This window comes from Pseudophryne corroboree, chromosome 5 (genome assembly GCF_028390025.1).
Source record: "Pseudophryne corroboree isolate aPseCor3 chromosome 5, aPseCor3.hap2, whole genome shotgun sequence".
In the NCBI taxonomy this organism is placed as follows: Eukaryota; Metazoa; Chordata; class Amphibia; order Anura; family Myobatrachidae; genus Pseudophryne; species Pseudophryne corroboree.
The window spans coordinates 693,532,712-693,554,280 of NC_086448.1; the positions used below are offsets into that span (position 1 = coordinate 693,532,712).

The following is a 21,569-nucleotide window of genomic DNA, read 5'->3' on the forward strand; positions in this document are numbered from 1 at the left end:
ATATACAATTAGCAATGTAAGTTAGAGGCCACTTACTGACATGTGGTTTTATTTTCAATTTGTACATTCTAATACAGTGATGGACATGTCTGAACAAACCACACATTTTATTGTGACTCCCCAACTACTGTATGTGGTAAATTTACTAAAGCTTTTTAAACAGAGAATTGGTGATTTTGCCCATAGCATCCAATTAGATGCTGTCTTTCATTTTATAAAAGGCAATAGAGAAATGATAGACAGTATCTGGTTGGTTGCTATGGACAACATCACCAATTCTCTGTTTTAGAAGCTGTATTAAATTTACCCCTACATGTAATGTTCTGTCTTACTGTATTTTTCTTTAGTTTAATATATTTAGCACATGTTCACCCTTAAGGGGGTACACACAGAGAGACGTATGCTTCATTTCTAAGCAATCTGACTAGATTGCTTAGAAATTAAGCATGGATCTCTCCATGTGTATGTCCCATAGCTATAGCGATGTGCGGCCCCGCGTGTCGCTATCGCTGGTTCTAGATTGTCCGGCATGCATGCACAATGTAGTTACATCGCTCACTTCACCGCTGGGTGAAGTGAGCGTCTCCCTCCCCCACTCAGCACAAATGTGTGCTGAGTGGGGGAGAGAGGTGTGTTGAGCGGTCTGTGCTAGATCGCTCAGCACACATCTCCCCATGTGTACCCCTAGGTAAATCTCTTCTGGTAATAAATACAATATATCTTAGAAATCAGTGTTAGAAATAGAGAGAGTATATTTTTTGTGCTTGTATGTTTTCTCGTATAAATCTCCACTCTTTATACATATATAGGGAAAAGTTTTGGTCGCATGTGCGACATACTTAACGTATGGCCAACATCTGGACTGAAAATTGCAATAATTAACATTTTAATACATTGCATTGTTTGTTGTGAATTTTTATATTTAAAAAAAAAAATATATATATATATATGTATATAGACGTTCCTTCATTGGCCATTGTTTTATAAACCCTTTGCTGTATTCAGCACTACGATTCTTTTATCAGTAAAGTGAAGATTCATTTATAATGAAAAGTTTTCTCAATCATGTGAAAAAGGAAAACCATTGTCATTTTGGAACTAAAACCGACAATAAAGAAAACCAAAAATGGTAATATAAATGATACAATTTTATAACAGAATAACAAATAATCATTAGGCGGCTATACATTTCCCATAAAATATATACCTCTTTTGCATACACTTATTACTATGTAATTAAACAATTAGATGACATTCACATTTTACTGTGACTTCCTACATAATTCATAGAGCCAGCCTGAGAAGCGTGCCAGCATGATATATAAAGGTTTATAAGAAAGACAGCAATGAGACAATGCACAAAACCGCCCTGGGGTGTTTACTAGGCTCATTGGCAACAAACCATTGTATGAATGGAATTCTTGGCAAGACAGATGGGAGTAAATAATGTTACAATGTGGAATAAGAAATGAGATGAGATCACACTTACAGCCTGACCATCCTTTGTAAACCTGGACAATGATCAGGGGGTTCAGAATTCGGGAAGCTATTTATGAGAGCCTCAGATGAGTTTGATCAGGCTGCTGAACACAACACTCTACCTCAGTGAAAATGAACAAGATATGCACCCCAAATGATGACACTTTGCAGATATTTAACCCTTCCTTTACAACCAAAGGTAAGAGACCTAAAGATGAGACAGATTTTGGACAGATCTTAAAACCTCTAAAATGTCTGTAAGTTTCAGCAGTATGGTCACCCGTGATCCGCTTTATTTTTTGTCTTTGCGTTTAAGTGATAACTGCAGCAAACCATTGTCTAATTCTGTTTTTGCATTTTATAAAAGTATCATCATGCTAAGGTTATAATCAGCTACATACTTACGCAAGTATTGGTACAGAAGCGTAGTTCATGGATCTAAACTAAAAAGTCGGGCTAATGTTGACATCATTTATAATGAAATGCCATAAATGACTTTCTTTGCTCATTACACAAAATGTATAGTTAAGGCCCAAAAAATAACTTGAAGAAAAATATTTTGCTAGAGACAGTTTTCAAATGTGATTGACAAATCTGTGAAAATGAATGCAGAAAATAAAATACTATGAAGTGTAGTAACCTTCTGTGTTCTGAAGGTGACGCTGTGAATACAAATCCTGCAAAAATCAAAAGTCTTCACAAGTAGTAATCATATTATATTGTCATAATTTCATTATAATGCCCCTTCTAAACTGGAACATCGTTGGAAGCAGTGATGTGCGGTGTATATATATATATATATATATATATATATATATATACATATACATACATATTTGGTGAAATTTGACTATAAACATTATTAGAATAATACAAAAATTTTATTTATAAGTTATAAATATCTTCTTTGTGTTATTCTAAACATACCTATATTTACAACTCTGGAGTATACTGGAGTATGACAAGTGAGGCTTTGCCTCCCCTTCCTACCCTGACTGTATGTCACTGGTTGGAAGGTTATTGTAGCACACAATAAATATATAAATGTGTGTGTTGTTTAGAAAAGCTGAGCAATTAAAATATTAATTACTGCACTTGTGATACTGGAGGTTATTCAGATGTGTAAGTAAACCAAAAAAGCAAGCAACTGGGCAAAACCATGTTGCACTGCAGGAGGGCAGATGTAACATGTGCAGAAAGCTTTAGATTTGGGTGGGGGTGTCCAAACTGAAATCTAAACTGCAATATAAAAATAAAGCTGTCTAATATTTGTGGGCTACATGCAAAAGCAGACAGTATTTGCCCTGCACAGAAAAAATATAAATGTATTTGCTCCCCTTGAATGGCAACATGGTTTGTTCCAGATACAAACTTACCTGCTATTTCTGCCTTGCTTCCAAATCCAAATAAGGCCCACTATGTAAAAGTTTTTAACGATCTAGAAGGAAAGAAAATAAATAAAAAGAATAATACTGGATAGCATACAGGAGTATCTGCAGACCGCTAAGATTATTAGCAGGAACCAGCATGGGCTTGTGAGGGACAGAACATGTCAAACTAACTTAGTTAGCTTCTATGAGGAAGTGAGCGACAATCTTGACCAGGGGAAAGCAGTGGATGTGGTTTATTTAGATTTTGCAAAAGCCTTCGATACAGTACCTCACAGGAGACTGATCATCAAATTAAAGGTGCTTGGCCTAGGAAAAACTGTTTGTACATGGCTAAGTAACTGGCTGGATAACAGGGTACAGAGAGTAGTGGTCAATGGGATGTCCTCCAGCTGGGCACCAGTAGTCAGCGGAATACCACAAGGGTCTGTACTCGGGCCACTACTGTTCAACATATTTATCAATGACCTAGAAATAGGCCTGAAAAGCACAGTGTCAATCTTTGCAGATGATACTAAACTGTGTAGGGTAATTAATTCGGAAATAGATGTGGAGTCTCCACAGAATTACTTATCTAAACTTGAAATCTGGGCGTCTAAATGGAGAATGAGGTTCAATATAGAAAAAATGCAAAGTTATGCACTTTGGGACTAAAAACAAACTTGCATCCTACACATTAAATGGGGAAAATCTAGGGGTAACAGTATTGGAAAAAGATTTGGGGGTACTCATTCATGATAGGCTTAATAACCGTATACAATGTCAAAGTGCAGCAAAGAAGGCAAGTGAAGTGCTAGCATGCATAAAACGGGAAATTGAGACAACGGATGAGAGTGTAATCCTGCCGCTGTACAAATCATTGGTACGTCCGCACCTGGAATATTATGTTACATTTCGGGCACCACACTATAAAAAAAATATCGGTGAATTCGAAAGGGTTCAAAGGCGAACTACTAAACTGATTAAAGGGCTAGAGAGACTGGATTACAAGGAAAGGCTTACTAGGTTGAATATGTATACACTGAAAAAGAGGAGACTTTATTAATATCTTCAAATATGTAAAGGGTCATTACAAAGAGTTATCAGAGTAATTATTAATCTAAAGAACTCTGTATAGAACACGAGGGCACCCGCTGAGGCTAGAGAGAAAATTCCATACGCAACGTAGAAAAGGGTTCTTCACTGTTAGGGCAATAAGAATTTAGAATTCCCTGCCAGAGAAGGTGGTAATGGCGGACTCTGTAAATGCATTTAAAAACGGATTGGATACATTTCTGACTGAAAAAGATATCCAAGGTTATAGCATTAAAAAAATATTGGCATTGATAATCTGGGAAGAACATGATTTATAGTTATTAACTAGACATAAAATATTACTTCAGCAGAGACATTATAATCAACTCAGCTAATACAGAATACAGGTTGAACCCGATGGACATTTTGCCTCTTTTCAACCTCATTAACTATGTTACTATGTTACTGCTATCATTTTGAACATTAAAATATAACAATACAGAAAATAGTGCTTTTTTTAATTATTTAGAAATACTGTTTATAGTGCAAATGCTGTTCTGTGCTGACAGGTTGGCATAATGGTATTGCACTAGGCAGCTAATGATATGTACAGGGAAAACTGCACAGAGCATAAATGATATACGTCAGTATGTGTGCAGCCTGAGGTTTGGTTAATGTTATTACTGTGTATAAAAATATGTAAAATAACATGGAAATTTGAAAGCAGGGGTAGTCAAAATGTTTCACTTTGAGTTCAAGATGTTCAACATTACAAGGCAATAAATGATCAGAGTGCCACCACCATTACATTTACAGCATATACAAACAAAATAGATTGTTATTGACTGATCTCTCCTTCCTTTTCTGAATCTAGTTTGCCCAGATTGAGGTCATCTGTTATCTGGAGACATGCTTCAGAAGTTTGTAGTGTTATTCCACTGAGCAGGACTAACTGCGGCAGAATTCGCTCCCCAGAGGCCTAGGCTTCACTGGGTGTGCTGGCCAGAATTGTGTTCCCCTGTTTGAAGAGGGTCTTGCATGTCACCTCTGAGAGGGAAGGAGGTTGGATGATAGGGGAGAATCAGTGCAGGTAAAAGGAGGAGGACTGACCCTGCGGGTTCTACTCAAAGCATCACTGAGGGCCACACTGTGGCATTAGTGCCTAAGATTGCCCTCACCTGGTTTAAAGAATTCAATAGATTTGGTTCCTAAACTGAAATTACATAATTTGGCTGGAACAGATTTTTAACAGACTATGAATATACAGTAATAGCACAGTTGTATGTGCAACAAGTGGACCATGGTTTACTATGCCCTTTTCATGTCATCCTGAAACTGTATAACTTCTTTTATTTGACACTTTTAACCATTATAAATTCTATAGGATGTACCTATTCAACTATGTGGTAAAACACTGGAAGTTATCGCTAATAACACAGCTCTTCTGACAAACAGTGCTACATCAACCATTGTAACTAGTGTTTATATTGTATGTATCCTCTTCCTGCTTTCAGCTTCTTCATTCCTTTTTTTTCTTTGTTGTTTTGTTTGGTTTGGTTTGGTTTGGTTTTGCTACTCTTGGGTTTCCTAAAGCTGGTGTTGAACTGCACGCCTGTCTCCGGAATCTGGAGTTGACCACTGCCCTGGACAAGTTGGTACCCGAAGTGCAAATGTGTAGGCCTGATTCCTTGGATTTTAAGAGTCATCACAGTGACGCAATCCAGTAAGCATTACAAGATCAAAGCTTACAACAGCAGCAGGAACTACAGCCCACACAGATATGAAGAACAGCATGAGGAGATACTGGGGGGTCAATTTACTAAGATGGGAGTTCTATTTAAGATGGGATGTTGCCCATAGCAACCAATCAGATTCCAGGTATTATCTACTAGAAGGTGCTAGATAAATGAGAAGTAGAATCTGATTGGTTGCTATGGACAACATCCCATCTTAAATAGAACTCCCATCTTAGTAAATTTACCCCTAGGTCTGTTTGGAGTTTGTTACAAAACAGACCTGGAATTTGTTCCATCTGGAGTAAGCAGCTTGTTAGGAACAGGTGCACTAGATAAGAGCTGATGCAGTTGCAGCAACTCTGTGTTCCCTAATATTGGCAACACTCCTGATACCTAAGATGAAAGAGGAAGATGATGCTGGTGCCTTGATGACTACATTTTTAGAATGTTGTTGGCCCAATCTGCCCAGCACCCCTTCTGATAGGTGAAGGACAAGTGGTAGGCCTTGACATCCTAAAGTTGCTGGGCACTATCAAAAGGTCAAAGCAGTTATATTTACTCTTTCTCTCCCTAGAAAGCTACTAGTAACACTTCAGAGCTGAAATTATATCTTTGTCTTACATGCCTTGAGAATGCAACAAGTGGCTATAACCAGGGACCTACAGTCAGACGGATAGTGAAATCTATGTTGGTGGAACAATTTATTAACATAAATCCTAATCACCTGGCACCATGGTCCTCCTTTATAGAACCGCAACCATTACTTCTGCCATCCATGTGCTCAAGAATTTCCTTACTGAAGAAGACACAAGGGGACTATCCAGAATTGCAACCCCAAGTAGAGAGTCCACCATGGACTTTTTATCATCCCATAAAAGAGAAAAAATGCAACAGTGAAGAAAGAGAAAGGGTCAATCACATGTTACAAAAGCCTCCTCCACCTAACAAGCCCAAGACATGCCCCCAGTTTCTGGACTCCTATGTCATCTTCTTATCATTTAACTCAAAATTGGAAATTCTCTGTCTCTTCATCACATTCCATCACTCCTTCCCTGCTTCCACATTTTACCATCTGTACACCCACCTCTCAATTCCTCCTTCTCACTTATTTTTCTCTCTCCTGTCTTCTAAACTAATTCTCATTTAATCCCTTCACATACAGTACATGTGAGAATAATGAGAAACAAGTGCTATATTGTATGTTCCCTGCATTGTCAGATCACATAAAGTGAAATAGGTAATTGTCACAACTTAGTTAAGCAGAATGCAAATATATATTAACTTGGTTTTCCTTCATTACTTTTCAGCACACAGCACATCCAGAAGAAGAGTATCAAGCACTCAAAGGACAACCCCAAATAGCGTAAGCGATAGACTGCGGCAGTAACCTCACAAATTAGACATTTGTACATCACAGCTAATACTCTATGATCAAAACACCCCTACTGCTTGTGCTGAAAACATATTAGGGTTAAGGTACACATACACATTGCAAGTTAGTTGTACAATTTGGTTAGGTTTGGTTGAGTATTTTAGAATTGCTTAGAAAAACTAGGATGATTCAGTAAATAAGGTAATAAGGTACCCGGCACGAACACTTCCAGTAACCCAGTTGCTCATGAATGACGTTGTGCACAGTACCCACTAAGTTCAGTTTGTCAGCAATATCATTAACTCAAATGCATCTGTCCTCCTGAATTAGACCTTCAATGTGGCACAAAATGTCATCGGTGGAGGATGATCTTGGCCGGCCGGATCGCTGCTCATCATACTATCAAAGGCAGTGCACCAAATCCAAACGTGTTTCCATGACATGACGTTATCACCATACATCATGACAAGTTAGAGATGAATTTCCGCTGCTGATGTGCCCTTTAGATGCAGAAATCTGATCACACTACGTACCTCAATGTGTGACCATGTCTCCGCCAGCCCCGCCTTCCTACACCTGATGTTGGGACAGGATAACAGATATGAGGTGCAGGCTAATGGCTGTGAGGGGAAGCAGTGGTCTGCCTGCTCTGGCCTGGCGGGAAACTAGAATAAAATAGAGAACATTACACATGTGAGAGGTCTTGTTACCTTACTTATTGAACCACCCTCGTATAAGTAGAGAAAACATACAGTTAGTCAAAGTTATAGGGCCTGATTCTGAATCGCACGCAAGTCCAGGTGCATCTAGCGGAAAAGCAGATTACGTTACCAGAGTACTCTTTCTGCAATAAGGTTATTCTGGGCACCAACAATGCGGACGCATGAAAAAGAACTGTCTTGAAGGAGTGTAATGGAAGCGTTGTAGGCATATAGCCAGACTTCCATGTATGTTTGAGGCGTGCATACAGAGAAGGGACACCTGACAGATTGTTTGCACCTTGCATGGGATAGGTGTAAGTCGCAAAACTAATGCTGAGGGTTGAGACTATGGGAGGATAACTGTGCAATGTGAACTTCTGCATGAAGACAGATGGAGACTCACATCAGCATAAAGTAGTACATCTGGGTGCACTTGCGGCTACCTTACGCCTGTCTGAGTATCAGGCCCATAATGAACAATAGTCTGGCAGTGCCTCAATGATGTAACTGGTTCCTAGCAAATGAATAAACTGTAAACAAATGCATAGTATATCTCGTGTGCATAATGTACGCGGGCTGTAATCGCACATCCTTCATACGCCTTTTCCACTGCTGCTAAAAACCTGGGTTATTGCCGTGATATACCGGGATGCAGCTCCAGGATTGGACCCGGGAAGGACCCGGTTTAAGGGGTAGTGTAAATGGGTAACCGAGGTCATCCGACCTGGGTCTCGTTTACTGCATGGGGATAGGGTAACAGTGTCTGTGACAGCTGTCACCAGGGAGGGAGAGATTACAGTCTCCCCATATGGTCTAGACCATTCTGGATTTGACCCCATCCCTGCTTCATACAGGGAGGCTGTAATCTCTCCTTGCCGGTCTCTGCGGTGACAGCGGTGAAAGACACCTTCCCGGACAGGACACCAACCGCCCCGCTGCAGGTTTCTGACCATTTCGGTTTTGACCCAATCGTGGGAAGATCTAGATTTCCTGGTGCTTGGAAACAATGTCCTCTCCAAGTGCCGGGAGAAGAAAGAGACTGCACCCGTGTGTGGTGTAAATGGAGCCGAACCGTGAATAACCCAGGTCGGAGCCACAGTTTGAAAGGGGTCGATCCCGGCTCTGACCCGGATTGGAACACTGGGGCAAATGTATTAATCTGGAGACAGCATAAGGAAGTGATAAACCAGTGATAAGTGAAGGTGATAAACGCACCAGCCAATCAGCTCCATTATGCAAATTGACAGTTAGGAGCTCACTGGCTGGTGTGTTTACCACCTTGCGCTAATCACTGGTTTATCACTTCCTTATGCCTTCTCCAGGTTAATACATCTGCCCCAGTGTTCCAAATCCCAGGTCAGACCAGGAGCTGCTGTATATAACACATGCCGCAACCATGATAAATAAGCGTCCCACTCTTACTGTACATGTGAATGATCTGTTTGTCCATTATCCCAATGTGCAGGTGACCGCAATTTCGGGGGCAGGTCCTCATTGGACACAGAAATACCTGCCACAGCAGACTGATCTCCTGCAAGTTCTATACACAGCTGAAGATGTGTGGAAACTCCCTCCTCCAGAGCCGTTCCGGCCTCGTCGCTCTAATAAACATAGTATGTAACTTACTTTAAATGAGCGTATCAATTATAATCACCAAATAAGTAATCTACCACAATCTGACTTTTAGCTATTGTCTATTAAGCCTCAATTTCACCTGTGTAACCTTCACCCATTTGCAGAGGAACTGATATTATAGTATAATAGTTAATGGAAGTGTTGAAAAATATGTGAAATTTTATTGTATCTCTATATTTTGTGGCAGGATGTACGGAAATAAAGACACCAAAGTCTGTGAAGAGTACACAGACTGTGCAACTCCAAAACGTAAGGCTAGAATAATCAATGGTATCATACTTCACATGACTTTAGCAAATGTTCTTGTTGATGCAATTTTAACTGCTGTTAGTAAATATGTTGTTTATTATCCTTTTTACCTCCATAAAGCACAGAATTCAGTAGCAGAAAATCTAATTTGACCTATTATTGTATAAGCTATTTTTACTGTATGGGCCATAAAGCAGTCACAACTGCAGCCGCCTTCCAAGTTCATAAATAAATGGAGGTTTTTTGCCTGACTTCAGAATAGGATGCATTACTAATCTTATATGGTGCTCCAACCAATCAAACACACGACAGGAGATGATTGGTTGGAGCACCAGTTAAGGTTAGTAATGAGTGATGGAGATAATCCCTCCCCACAAATCTTCTCCACTTGCCACCTATTTAAAGCCCCTACAGTGGGCATCTGTCTGCTGTGGACTGGCCAGTCCTCTGGGACCAGCCCTGCAAAGTTTTCACTTCCCACTTCTCCCTCAGCTCCCTCTTTGTAATTTTTCTGACCCCATCCCAGTAACCCCCCCCCCCCCGCCCCTTAGATAGATAGATAGATAGATAGATAGATAGAGACATCTTTAAATCAGGGGGGGGGTCTGGTCTCTAGGTCGACAAGACCTAGGTTCACTACTGGTCGACAGTAAGTATGTCAACATGGTTTCTAGGTCGACAGGGACCCTAGGTCGACATGTACTAAGTCGACATGAGGTTTTTTCACTTCACTTTTTGAACTTTTTCATACTTTACGATCCACGTGGACTACAATTGGGAATGGTAACCTGTGCCGAGCGCAGTGGTAGCAGAGCGAGGCACCTTGCCCGAAGCATGGCGAGCGAAGCGGTTCACTAATTGGGGTTCCCGGTCACTCTACGAAGAAAACAACACCACATTTAAAAAAAAACAAAGCTCATGTTGACCTTTTTTCATGTCGACCTAGAGTCCTGGCAACCTAGAACCCATGTCGACCTACTTACTGTCGACCAATAGTGGTCAACCTAGACACTGTCGACCTAAGTATCTAACATACCACACCTAATCAGGGGCGGTAAATGGCTCAGGAGGCACTGGCTAGTACCAGAGCCAGATTTACACACAATGTATGAGCCAAAGGGTTCATGTAGGCATCATACACAGTATATATACAGCTGGAAATTTTGTGAGCTTTAATCATAGATGTGCAGATAGCCCTCACCTGCCATAGACTTTTTACTCCAGAGTTTTGACTATAAAAATGATTAGAATAATAAAAAGAAGATATTTCTAATATATTCTTTGCATTTTTCATATACTTTATATAGTCAAAGCTTTGGCGTATACATAAGTATGACAGGAAAGGCTCTGCCTCACCTCACTGCACATCACTGTTTTACATATATCTATATCTGTCAGGTAGGTGGTGTGGCAGGTAAGTCCAGAGGGGATGACATTCAGTGATATTGGGGTACCAAAATGCCCCACCCACCCACACACACACACCTAAATACACTGTGGTGCCCCTAATTATCAGGGAGTTGATTTTTGTTCTACTGATATATGGCGAACAGTTAGACTCTTGATATAGCCATAGTTGTTGTTAATAGTGCACAATGATAGCTGTAATACAGATAGCTATTGCAGCATCACAAAAATACGTAGCGAAAATACACAAATGTACCAGATTTTATTTTATATATATATATATATATATACAGTATATATATATATATATATATATATATACACAACCATATACTGCCGGCACTCCACTAATAAAAACAGCTTGCTCCGGTGCCACATAAAGTGAAATACAAATCCCAGTAAAGAAGGCACTCTGGAGACATCAATAATGGCAAAAATAGCAAAAAGTGTATTAAAGGTTCAGGTCGAACCTTTAATACACTTTTTGCTATTTTTGCCATTATTGATGTCTCCAGAGTGCCTTCTTTACTGGGATTTATATATATATATATATATATATATATATATATATACAGTGTTCAATCTGAGGAAGGTGCATTCTCCAGAAGAAATTTTTATTCAAAAAGTTTATTTCAGTCAATAGCTGGCTTAAAGTGGTCAACGTTTCGATCCATCATTCTGAATCTTTATCAAGACAAGCCATGATAGTGTCACATTATAGTACATCCATGTTACAAAGAGGACCAATCAATGGCTCACTCGATACTAGGGAGGCTTCTAAATTCCCATAATTTAATATATATATATCTCAGGTGAGATTCACAACAGACACATCATCTCAGTGTATCAAATAATTCATATATCAAGAGTTAGGGAACACACCTTCCACTAGATCATACAGGAGCCTGTATGATCCTGTATGATCTAGGGAGGGAGAGAGAGAGGCGGAGGGAGGGAGAGAGGGGAGGAGGGAGAGAGAGAGAGGGAGAGAATGGGGAGAGGGAGAGAGAGGGGGGGGGAAGGGGGGGAGCCACTGTTGCTGCGGGCAGCGGGGGTTGCGGGCAGCATCGTACACAGTGAGTGACACTACTCACTGTTACTAATGGTAGCTGCTACTGCTGCTAGCCCCCGCAGTGGATTTAGATGCGCTGGGGGCTGCGCTAGTGCTTCCGTACAGTGTAATGTATAAAAAAAACTTAAAATGCCAGCTGGGGAGACAGGCGTTAGAGATCAAATGTGACCTCTAGCGTCTGTCTCCTCCTTGGTGGCGGCCATTTTTGGTGGGGTTTTTTACACTACACTGTACGTAAGCGCTTCCGCAGCCCCCAGCAGGTCTAAATACACTGCGGGGGCTGCGGCGGCTAGCGGCTGGTAACTGGGGCAGCGGCTGGTTCCGTGGGTGCTCCTGACTGTCCGTGGGTGCTCGGGACGGGGGGCACCCACGGAATCGGCGACTATGAGATATATATATACTGTATATATTGATTCAAAAGTCGCAGTACGCCCTTTTGTTTCTAAAACTGTGCAGGAAATGGGAAAACTGAATACTCCAGTAAAGTATGGGTGAGGTGGGCTATCTTTTAGGGTATGTTCCAAACGGGATCCGGTGTGAAGATCGACAGTATCTAGGTCGACCACTATAGGTCGACAGTCACTAGGTCGACATGGATGGAAGGTCGACAGGGTTTCTAGGTCAACATGTGCTAGGTCGACAGGTCTAAAGGTCGACATGAGTTTCACTTTTTTTTTCTTTTTTGAATTTTTTCATACTTAACGATCCACGTGGACTACGATTGGAACGGTAAACTGTGCCGAGCGAAGCGGTAGCGGAGCGAAGGCACCATGCCCGAAGCATGGTGAGCGAAGCGAGCCATGCGAGGGGACGCGGTGCACTAATTTGGGATCCCGGTCACTCTACGAAGAAAACGACACCAAAAAACAACAACCTCATGTCGACCTTTAGACCTGTCGACCTAGCACATGTCGACCTAGAAACCCTGTCGACCTTCCATCCATGTCGACCTAGTGACTGTCGACCTATAGTGGTCGACCTAACCATTGTCGACCTAGATACTGTCGATTTGATGAACCACACCCTTTCCAAACATGCACGCCATCTTGAATCTAAGTAATTTTTTTCAAATGGAAAGGGGGTTGTGTAACATGTCAAACAACATTAGAATTTGCTGAACAATTTATTGTTGCAAACAGATTTGAAATAGCAATTTTAGTTCAAAAGTTACAACACTTCTTTTGTTGCAGGCAACTGAAGATGGCTTTAACAAAAGAGGAGAGAATTGAGGTCATTTTGATGTCTGGAGAACAAATTTCTGTGTCATAGCTGCAGATCTTAAGGTTCCATCCAGTGTGGATTCTGGTCACTCCAGTACCTGTGGTTGTGACCGTTAATTTCACCACTGACATAAAAGTTTGCCTCATCATGGAACAAGATGCCTTGTGCAAAACAGGGATCCTGTTGATGTTGCTCTAAGGCCCACATGCAAAACTGCATGTCTGTCTGGTTCATCCTCTGCTAGGTACTGGAGTAGCTGGATCTTGACTGGATGCCATCGATGGGCATGCAGGATTCGTACGATCGATGACTGGTTGATTCCACATTCTGCTGACAAACGTTGCGTGCTGCGTTGTGGGCTCTTCACACAGGATGCCATAACCATTGTTGAGGTTGTCTCATCAGTTGCACTTTTTGGACGACCACTCCGTAACTTGTCAGCCACAGTTCCAGTTTCTCAGAATTTGGAAATTAGGCATCTGACAGTAATGTGAAATTGGAGGTCTTTCTGGGTGCCAGTTGTGAAAATCTGCAGCTATGACACAGAAACTTCGTTCTCCAGACATCAAAATGACCTCAATTCTCTCCTCTTTTGTCAAAGCCATCTTCGGGTACCTGCAACAAAAAGTGTTGTAACTTTTGAACCATAACTGCTATTTCAAATCTGTATGCAGCAATAAACTTTTCAGCAAATTCTGATGTTATTTGACAAGTTACTGTCAAATATCTCCTTACTGGAGTATTCAGTTTTCCCATTTCCTGCACAGTTTTTGAAACAAAAGGGTGTACGGCGACTTTTGAATCACCCTGTGTATATACACTGCTCAAAAAAGTAAAGGGAACACTTAAACAACACAATGTAACTCCAAGTCAATCACACTTCTGTGGAATCAAACTGTCCACTTAGGAAGCAACACTGATTGGCAATCAATTTCACATGCTGTTGTGCAAATGGAATAGACAACAGGTGGAAATTATAGGCAATTAGCAAGACACCCCCAATAAAGGAGTTGTTCTGCAGGTGGTGATCACAGACCACTTCTCAGCTCCTATGCTTTCTGGCTGATGTTTTGGTCACTTTTGAAAGCTGGCGGTGCTTTCACTCTAGTGGTAGCATGAGACGGAGTCTACAACCCACACAAGTGGCTCAGGTAGTGCAGCTCACCCATGATGGCACATCAATGCGAGCTGTGGCAAGAAGGTTTCCTGTGTCTGTCAGCGTAGTGTCCAGAGCATGAAGGCGCTACCAGGAGACAGGCCAGTACATCAGGAGACATGGAGGAGGCCGTAGGAGGGCAACAACCCAGCAACAGGACCGCTACCTCCGCCTTTGTGCAAGGAGGAACAGGAGGAGCACTGCCAGAGCCCTGCAAAATGACCTCCAGCAAGCCACAAATGTGCATGTGTCTACTCAAACGATCAGAAACAGACTCCATGAGGGTGGTATGAGGGCCCGACGTCCACAGGTGGGGGTTGGGCTTACAGCCCAACACCGTGCAGGACGTTTGGCATTTGCCAGAGAGCACCAAGATTGGCAAATTCGCCACTGGCGCCCTGTGCTCTTCACAGATGAAAGCAGGTTCTCACTGAGCACATGTGACAGACGTGACAGAGTCTGGAGACGCCAAGGAGAACATTCTGCTGCCTGCAACATCCTCCAGCATGACCGGTTTGGCAGTGGGTCAGTAATGGTGTGGGGTGGCATGTCTTTGGGGGGCCGCACAGCCCTCCATGTGCTCGCCAGAGGTAGCCTGACTGCCATTAGGTACCGAGATGAGATCCTCAGACCCCTTGTGAGACCATATGCTGCTGCGGTTGGCCCTGGGTTTCTCCTAATGCAAGACAACGCTAGACCTCATGTGGCTGGAGTGTGTCAGCAGTTCCTGCAAGACGAAGGCATTGATGCTATGGACTGGCCCGCCCGTTCCCCAGACCTGAATTCAATTGAGCACATCTGGGACATCATGTCTCGCTCCATCCACCAACGCCACGTTGCATCACAGACTGTCCAGGAGTTGGCGGATGCTTTAGTCCAGGTCCGGGAGGAGATCCCTCAGGAGACCATCCGCCACCTCATCAGGAGCATGCCCAGGCGTTGTAGGGAGGTCATACAGGCACGTGGAGGCCACACACACTACTGAGCCTCGTTTTGACTTGTTTTAAGGACATTACATCAAAGTTGGATCAGCCTGTAGTGTGTTTTTCCACTTTCATTTTAAGTGTGACTCCAAATCCAGACCTCCATGGGTTAATAAATTTGATTTCCATTGATAATTTTTGTGTGATTTTGTTGTCAGCACATTCAACTATGTAAAGAACAAAGTATGTAATAAGGATATTTCATTCATTCAGATCTAGGATGTGTTATTTTAGTGTTCCTTTTATTTTTTTGAGCAGTGTATATATATATATAGTGTATATATATATATATATATATATATATATATATATATATATATATATATTAGCCACAGACAGAACCTGTGTAATTCATGAGTGTCCCGGGGATAGTGTGGTGAATATATATATATATATATAACAGCCAAATCAGCCGGTACTCTATTTTAATAAAGCAGCGTGCTCCCGTGCCAGTACATAGTTAAACATACATCACCTTAAAGACGACACTGGGAACTCTTTCAATCAGCAAATAAAGACTTGTATTTTCAATGGGCGACGTTTCGGAGCTACCGCCCACAACCGTCAGGACTAGATAGATAGATAGATAGATAGATAGATAGATAGATAGATAGATAGATAGATAGACAGACACAATGCTGTGAAAGCACAGATAACAATAAAACTGTCTGTTTAGTAAATTTGCATGAGGGTATGGACACTAGAATAGCCACTGAATTGTGGCCAACATGAGAAACTTACTATTGTTATGTTGATAGTTATTATAAGTAGTAAATCTGCATAGAGTTGCAGCGTGATTGTACCAAATCTTCCCATCTGACAGTAATGTGCCCACCTGCTGCCCCTAATGATGCTGCTAACCAATACATGAATGGATAATTAAGCCCCAGCTGTGAGCTATGGCTTAGCATGCCCATAAATTGTATGTAACTCATAACACCCATTATTGTCTCCTTATGGGTGACTGTGAAGGGAAGATGTGAGCCATAAATTAATGTACTCCTTTAATGGGGGGAAAAAAAAAAATTTTTAAACATTATTTGTGAATATGTAAAAGTATTTCATGTGTGGGTTGAAAGTATATTTCAGTTTATTTTTATAGACAAGTTGGAATCATAGACAGATGTTACTATGTAATATTGTGGATCACTTATTGCATACGTTATACATTATAACAGACACCTAATGATGTCATTTTAAAAAGGTATAAAGTGTACAAGAGGAGTACATTATATATAGATGGGTGTAGAAAGTATGATAAATATTGAAGCCTGCTGTATCTTTAATCACACCATATGATAATGACAGGTTAATGTCTTATACTACTGTCTTATGTTCTATTTCTCTTTTGTAGAAACGTCTTCCCCAGTCATCATTAGGCCACAGTATGACCAAGCACATTGCAAGCACTTTGCCAACAACACATGTCACTGCTGTCACAGTAGGGTAAGTCCCCTCCCCAGCCACATCTCAGCCAGCAGCTGCTACGTGGGTAACAATAGCTGTACTGTGTAATTGAAGTGGGTCAGATCCCTAATGCGCACTCAACTTAAAACACTAACAGGTGGCCCAGGTTAGGGGGTCATCTGTTTACCATATAACTTGCAAATACCAATGATCTAATTAGAAAGTTCAGACAGCAGAATGTTATCATACACGTATATTGCTTGTTTAGTATATTGCTTGTTTATCACAATTATAAGATTATTTATATAGCTCTTTGTGTGATATGAAAAGGATAGAACTTGTGTGTGTGTGTGTGTGTGTGTGTGTGTGTGTGTGTGTGTGTGTGTGTGTGTGTGTGCGTGCGTGCGTGTGTGTGCGTGCGTGCATAGAATAAATATATGTGGACTGGAACTAATACGTTGGGGGATTCCGCATCTGGATGTTATCATCTGTTCTTGGTAGTGTTTCAATACGAATTTGGCAGTATAATATTTATAAACAAATATGTCATTGTCTTTAAATAATTAATAGTGATGCATAATATAATCACAACTACACGTCTGAAATGGACTAATAGGGGACACTTAAGGTTATTATTAGCAGGTGTACATTTACAATTATACAAAATGACGTACATTGTCCCACTGGCAGACTTACACACAGCATAATGTACAAAGCACTAAATGGCCCAATTACACATAGAACACTGAATATTTGGATTCCTTTAGTTAAACATTCTCTACAAGGAGCTGGCATTATGTACACACTGTATTCAAAGAGGGACATGGGGAAGGGTATGGGTCATTAGGTCGACAAGACTTAGGTCAACAGTCATTAGGTCGACAACTAATGGTCGACATGCACTAGGTCGACGTGGTCATTGGGTCGACCTGGTCATTGGGTCGTCATGAACTAGGTCGACATGGGAAAAGGTCGACATGAGTTTTTTTAACCTTTTTTTGGTGTCGTTTCTTCCTAAATTGATGGGGAACGCCAATTAGTGCACCGTGTCCCCTCGCATGGCTCGCTTCGCTCGTCATGCTTCGGGCAAGGTGCCTCGATCCGCTACCGCTGCGCCCGGCACATGTTACCGTTCCCAATTGTAGTCCACGTGGATCGTAAAGTATGAAAAAGTTCAAAAAATTATTTATTTAAAATAAAAAATTAATGTCGACCTTTTTCCATGCCGACCTTGTTCATGTTGACCTAATGACCATGTTGACCTAGTGCGTGTCGACCAATAGTGGTCGACCTAATGACTGTCGACCTAAGTCTTGTCGACCTAATGACCCTAAGCCATGGGGAATTGGGCTGAAAAGTGGCACAATACTTTCCAGATGGGGAATCTCATGTCTGTGGCAGGATTTCGGGCCGGTGTGTTTACACATTTCAGCAGATTTACAAAAACCACTGAAAATTGATCATCCCATTCTGCTCACTGCTTCTTGTTGTTCTCCTGCAGGTGCAATAATCCCCGGCCTTTCCACACAGAAGATGACGGTCTCATGGAAAATGAGGATTATATGCCGCTGACTCCTGCCAGCATACCAAAAAAATCACCAACCTTACTGCAGAAAATGGGTCTGAGGCTCAGGAAGACTGTGGAGTATATTGGTGCTTCAAACTGTGCCTTCGAAGGAGACTAATTACACAATGCACCAAAGGAGTAACACCGTGTAGTGTACAACACAACTCTCTCTTACTTTCACACCAAAGAGAACTGTACAATGTTTCTTTCCTATTTATTTCCTACCTTACTAATGCACTTGAGTAACACAAACACTGCCATTATCCTAAATAATAAATGTTATACGGATTGCATTTCTGCACAATAGAGATAACTGGCGTCTCTCTTGTTGTTGTGGAACTATAATTCCCAGCCTTTTCCACCAGACTGCTGCTGCACAAAGGGCACAAAGTGTAGGGGGTGACACAGTTACTGCTCTGGTGACACCTGTATACTTTACATTTTTTTTATTATTAACAGTTTCTTATATAGCGCAGCATATTCTGTGTAGTTTTACAATTAGAACAACAGTAATAGAACAAAACTGGGTAATAACAGACAGACATAGAGGTAGGAAGACCCTGCTCACAAGCCTGTACATCATGTCAGGTGCCTTGGGGCAGGGACGGATCTAGAATTTTCTTTAGGGGGGGGGGCGGTTTACTGTTTAATCTTGACTCCTCCCTCTACAGTCCCAACTCCTCCCATCTGCAATCCTAACTCCTCCTCCTCTCAATTTTGACTGAACTTTTTGAGTGAGACTGAGATAGAGCTTTGTGATTGTTCTATGTACATGTGACTGTGCTATGGTGTAATTGTATTTATTAGCCCTAGTACCCACACAACAGCAAGTGAGGGGCAAATGCTCTGTAACCCTTGCTCTCCTTGCTCCTCTGTGCTGCTGTGGTATAAGCTGCAGCACATCGTTCTGCCTCAGGCTCTCCCCGGAAAGCTCTCTTCTGCTCAAAAGTGGGCATGGCTATGACTGTGTTAGGGGGGGCGATCGCCCCCTTCACCCCCCCCCCCCCCCCTAGATCCGGCCCTGCCATGGGGGAAGGGGGTGGGGGGGAGAATCCAATTCTGCGGGCCTACTCTTTGCAGCAAGCATGACATCACGTATGAGGAGGGAGGTAGTGAGGCTCAGGCCGCTGATTTCCCCTGAGTACGGTATGGAACTGTTCCCCCCAAAGGCTTTACGTTCTACTGCAGTTGAAGAGTCACAGGTTGTATAACCTTGCTCTATAAGACCAATGTGTAATATCTAAGAGGATCTGTTCGTATTTATTAAATATACATTGCAATAGTTTTACCCATTAAAACATCATATGTATAAAGAAAAAAAAAGTTTTCCTATTTTATTATCTCTATATGTTTTGCTTGCTGCTGCCAGCATCATTCTTGGTAACATATCTACCTTTTCTCAATCTGAAGCAGATGTGTATAAATACGGGTCTTGCTTTTCTACATACTTGTACAGTGCTGGCTCGCACAAAGTTTAATCTAGCTGTGCAGCACAGTGGAAAGCAGTGACCAGGGCCGCCATCAGGGATGGACTGCCGGGACTGTAGTCCCAGCCCCGAACAGAGAGGGGTGCCCTTCCCTAGCTCCTACCTTATAACATACCATCTGACATGAAAACCTGTAGAAATTAGGAAATGGGGCTTTCCTATACTTTCAATGTTAATTTGGAGAGTAGAAAACCGGTACAAAGCCCTTTTTGGCAGGTAAAGACTATAAAAAAAAAAAGGACTGTATCTGCCAAAAAGGTACAGTTGGAGGGTATGGTATAATAGTGTGCCTGCGAGCACTTTTTCCTTCGCCATAAGCACTACACTCTGGGGGTCATTCCGAGTTGATCGCTCGCTAGCAGTTTTTAGCAGCCATGCCCACTGGGAGTGTATTTTAGCTTAGCAGAAGTGCGAAAGTTTTTATCGCAGAGCGCCTGCAAAAAATTTTTGTGTAGTTTCAGAGTAGCTCATAATCTACTCAGCGCTTGCGATCACTTCAGACTATTCAGTTCCGGATTTGACATCACACACCCGCCCAGCCACACCTGCGTTTTCCCTGGCACGCCTGCGTTTTTCCGAACACTCCCTGAAAACGGTCAGTTGCCACCCAGAAACGCCCACTTCATGCCAGTCACTCTTCGGCAACCAGTGCGACTGAAATGCTTTGCTAGACCCTGTGCAAAACTGCATCGTTAGTTGTGCCCGTACGTCGCGGGTGCGCATTGCGCCGCATACGGCGCAGAACTGCCATTTTTTAGCCTGATCGCTGCACTGCGAACAAATGCAGCTAGCAATCAACTCGGAATGACCACATCTGTTCATCCAGACTGTGGCTGTCTTTACAATCAATCTAAAAATCCACAAGGCAAATCAGTGCTTGACACGCAGTGGTTTGCCATGAGGATTTTAGATTGATTGTAAAGTCTGCCACAGTCTGGATGAATCGAGTGCTGAATGAAGCCCATGACCCTGCACCCCTGCTAAGACCCATGAGATAGCGGCTGTATATCACTCCTGTAGGGGCAGCAGCATAGTTCATGGTGGTGATGGTGAGTGAGTGTTGCAGCACTGACGTCACATAGGGGTGGAGTGCTGCAGCTGAATACTGCACCTTCAGGATAAGGTGGCGGTCATGCTTGGGCTGCCTCTATTTTGTCAGCCCTGGGCACCACAAATGCTGGAAGTCCTGCTAAGATCACAACATATTTATTACCAGAGAAGTCTGCCATGAGATGTACATATTGTTTGCGTGAGATTAGGAATACTAAGTGAGCCCGGTTTCCGAAAAATATAACAATTACTTAAAAATCATCTTAGGAGCTTGCAGTGAATACAGCTAATTGGCATGTATTTTATACATTTCATTTTACGACGGTAAGTGACTACAGAATGCAACACTCTTACAAGAGAACTCCGCATACATATTGTGGGGATAATTCAGAGTTGGGAGCAAAACAAAGAGTAACTTTATACCTTGATAAACCATGGTACAACGTAAGGGTGTTGGGTATGAAATGCCGGCAGTCGGGGTGCCGGCGGTCACATGACCAACTGTGCATCCTGACAGTGAGAATCCCGACACTGGATGGGGGTAAATATTTTACCCCTATCCCTTCCCCCAACCCTCCGGGGTGTTGACTATGGCTAACCCTCTGGCGGTGTCGGCTACGGTTAACCCCCCTCCCCAACGCCTAA

The 21,569-nt window shown here is 42.1% G+C and overlaps 1 protein-coding gene and 1 long non-coding RNA gene across 2 annotated transcripts in view; one reads left to right on the top strand and one right to left on the bottom strand.

Annotated features, from left to right (window-relative positions):
• Nucleotides 1-6,985, bottom strand: part of LOC134928287 (uncharacterized) — a 37,737-nt gene extending 30,752 nt beyond the window's left edge. The window contains exons 1-2 of the long non-coding RNA XR_010177879.1: nucleotides 6,342-6,985; nucleotides 2,856-2,917 (exon numbers count right to left, since the gene is read on the bottom strand). This is a non-coding gene — a long non-coding RNA (uncharacterized LOC134928287). The remainder of the gene's footprint in view (nucleotides 1-2,855; nucleotides 2,918-6,341) is intronic.
• Nucleotides 1,190-19,660, top strand: VXN (vexin). Its single transcript, XM_063923838.1, has 6 exons — nucleotides 1,190-1,678; nucleotides 6,925-6,980; nucleotides 9,156-9,303; nucleotides 9,513-9,574; nucleotides 16,768-16,859; nucleotides 18,322-19,660. The coding sequence occupies exons 1-6, from the start codon at nucleotides 1,612-1,614 to the stop codon at nucleotides 18,503-18,505; spliced, it is 609 nt and encodes a 202-aa protein (XP_063779908.1). The 5' UTR covers nucleotides 1,190-1,611; the 3' UTR covers nucleotides 18,506-19,660.
• Nucleotides 19,661-21,569: the final 1,909 nt, after the last annotated feature.

What these genes read in the sequence shown, in the direction of transcription:
- VXN (XM_063923838.1), top strand. Translation starts at nt 1,612, where the DNA reads ATGAACAAGATATGCACCCCAAATGATGACACTTTGCAGATATTTAAC. An exon ending in TCGTCGCTCTAATAAACATA is followed by an intron (nt 9,304 to 9,512) that starts GTATGTAACTTA and finishes ATTTTGTGGCAG; the next exon opens with GATGTACGGAAATAAAGACA. An exon ending in GTCACTGCTGTCACAGTAGG is followed by an intron (nt 16,860 to 18,321) that starts GTAAGTCCCCTC and finishes GTTCTCCTGCAG; the next exon opens with GTGCAATAATCCCCGGCCTT.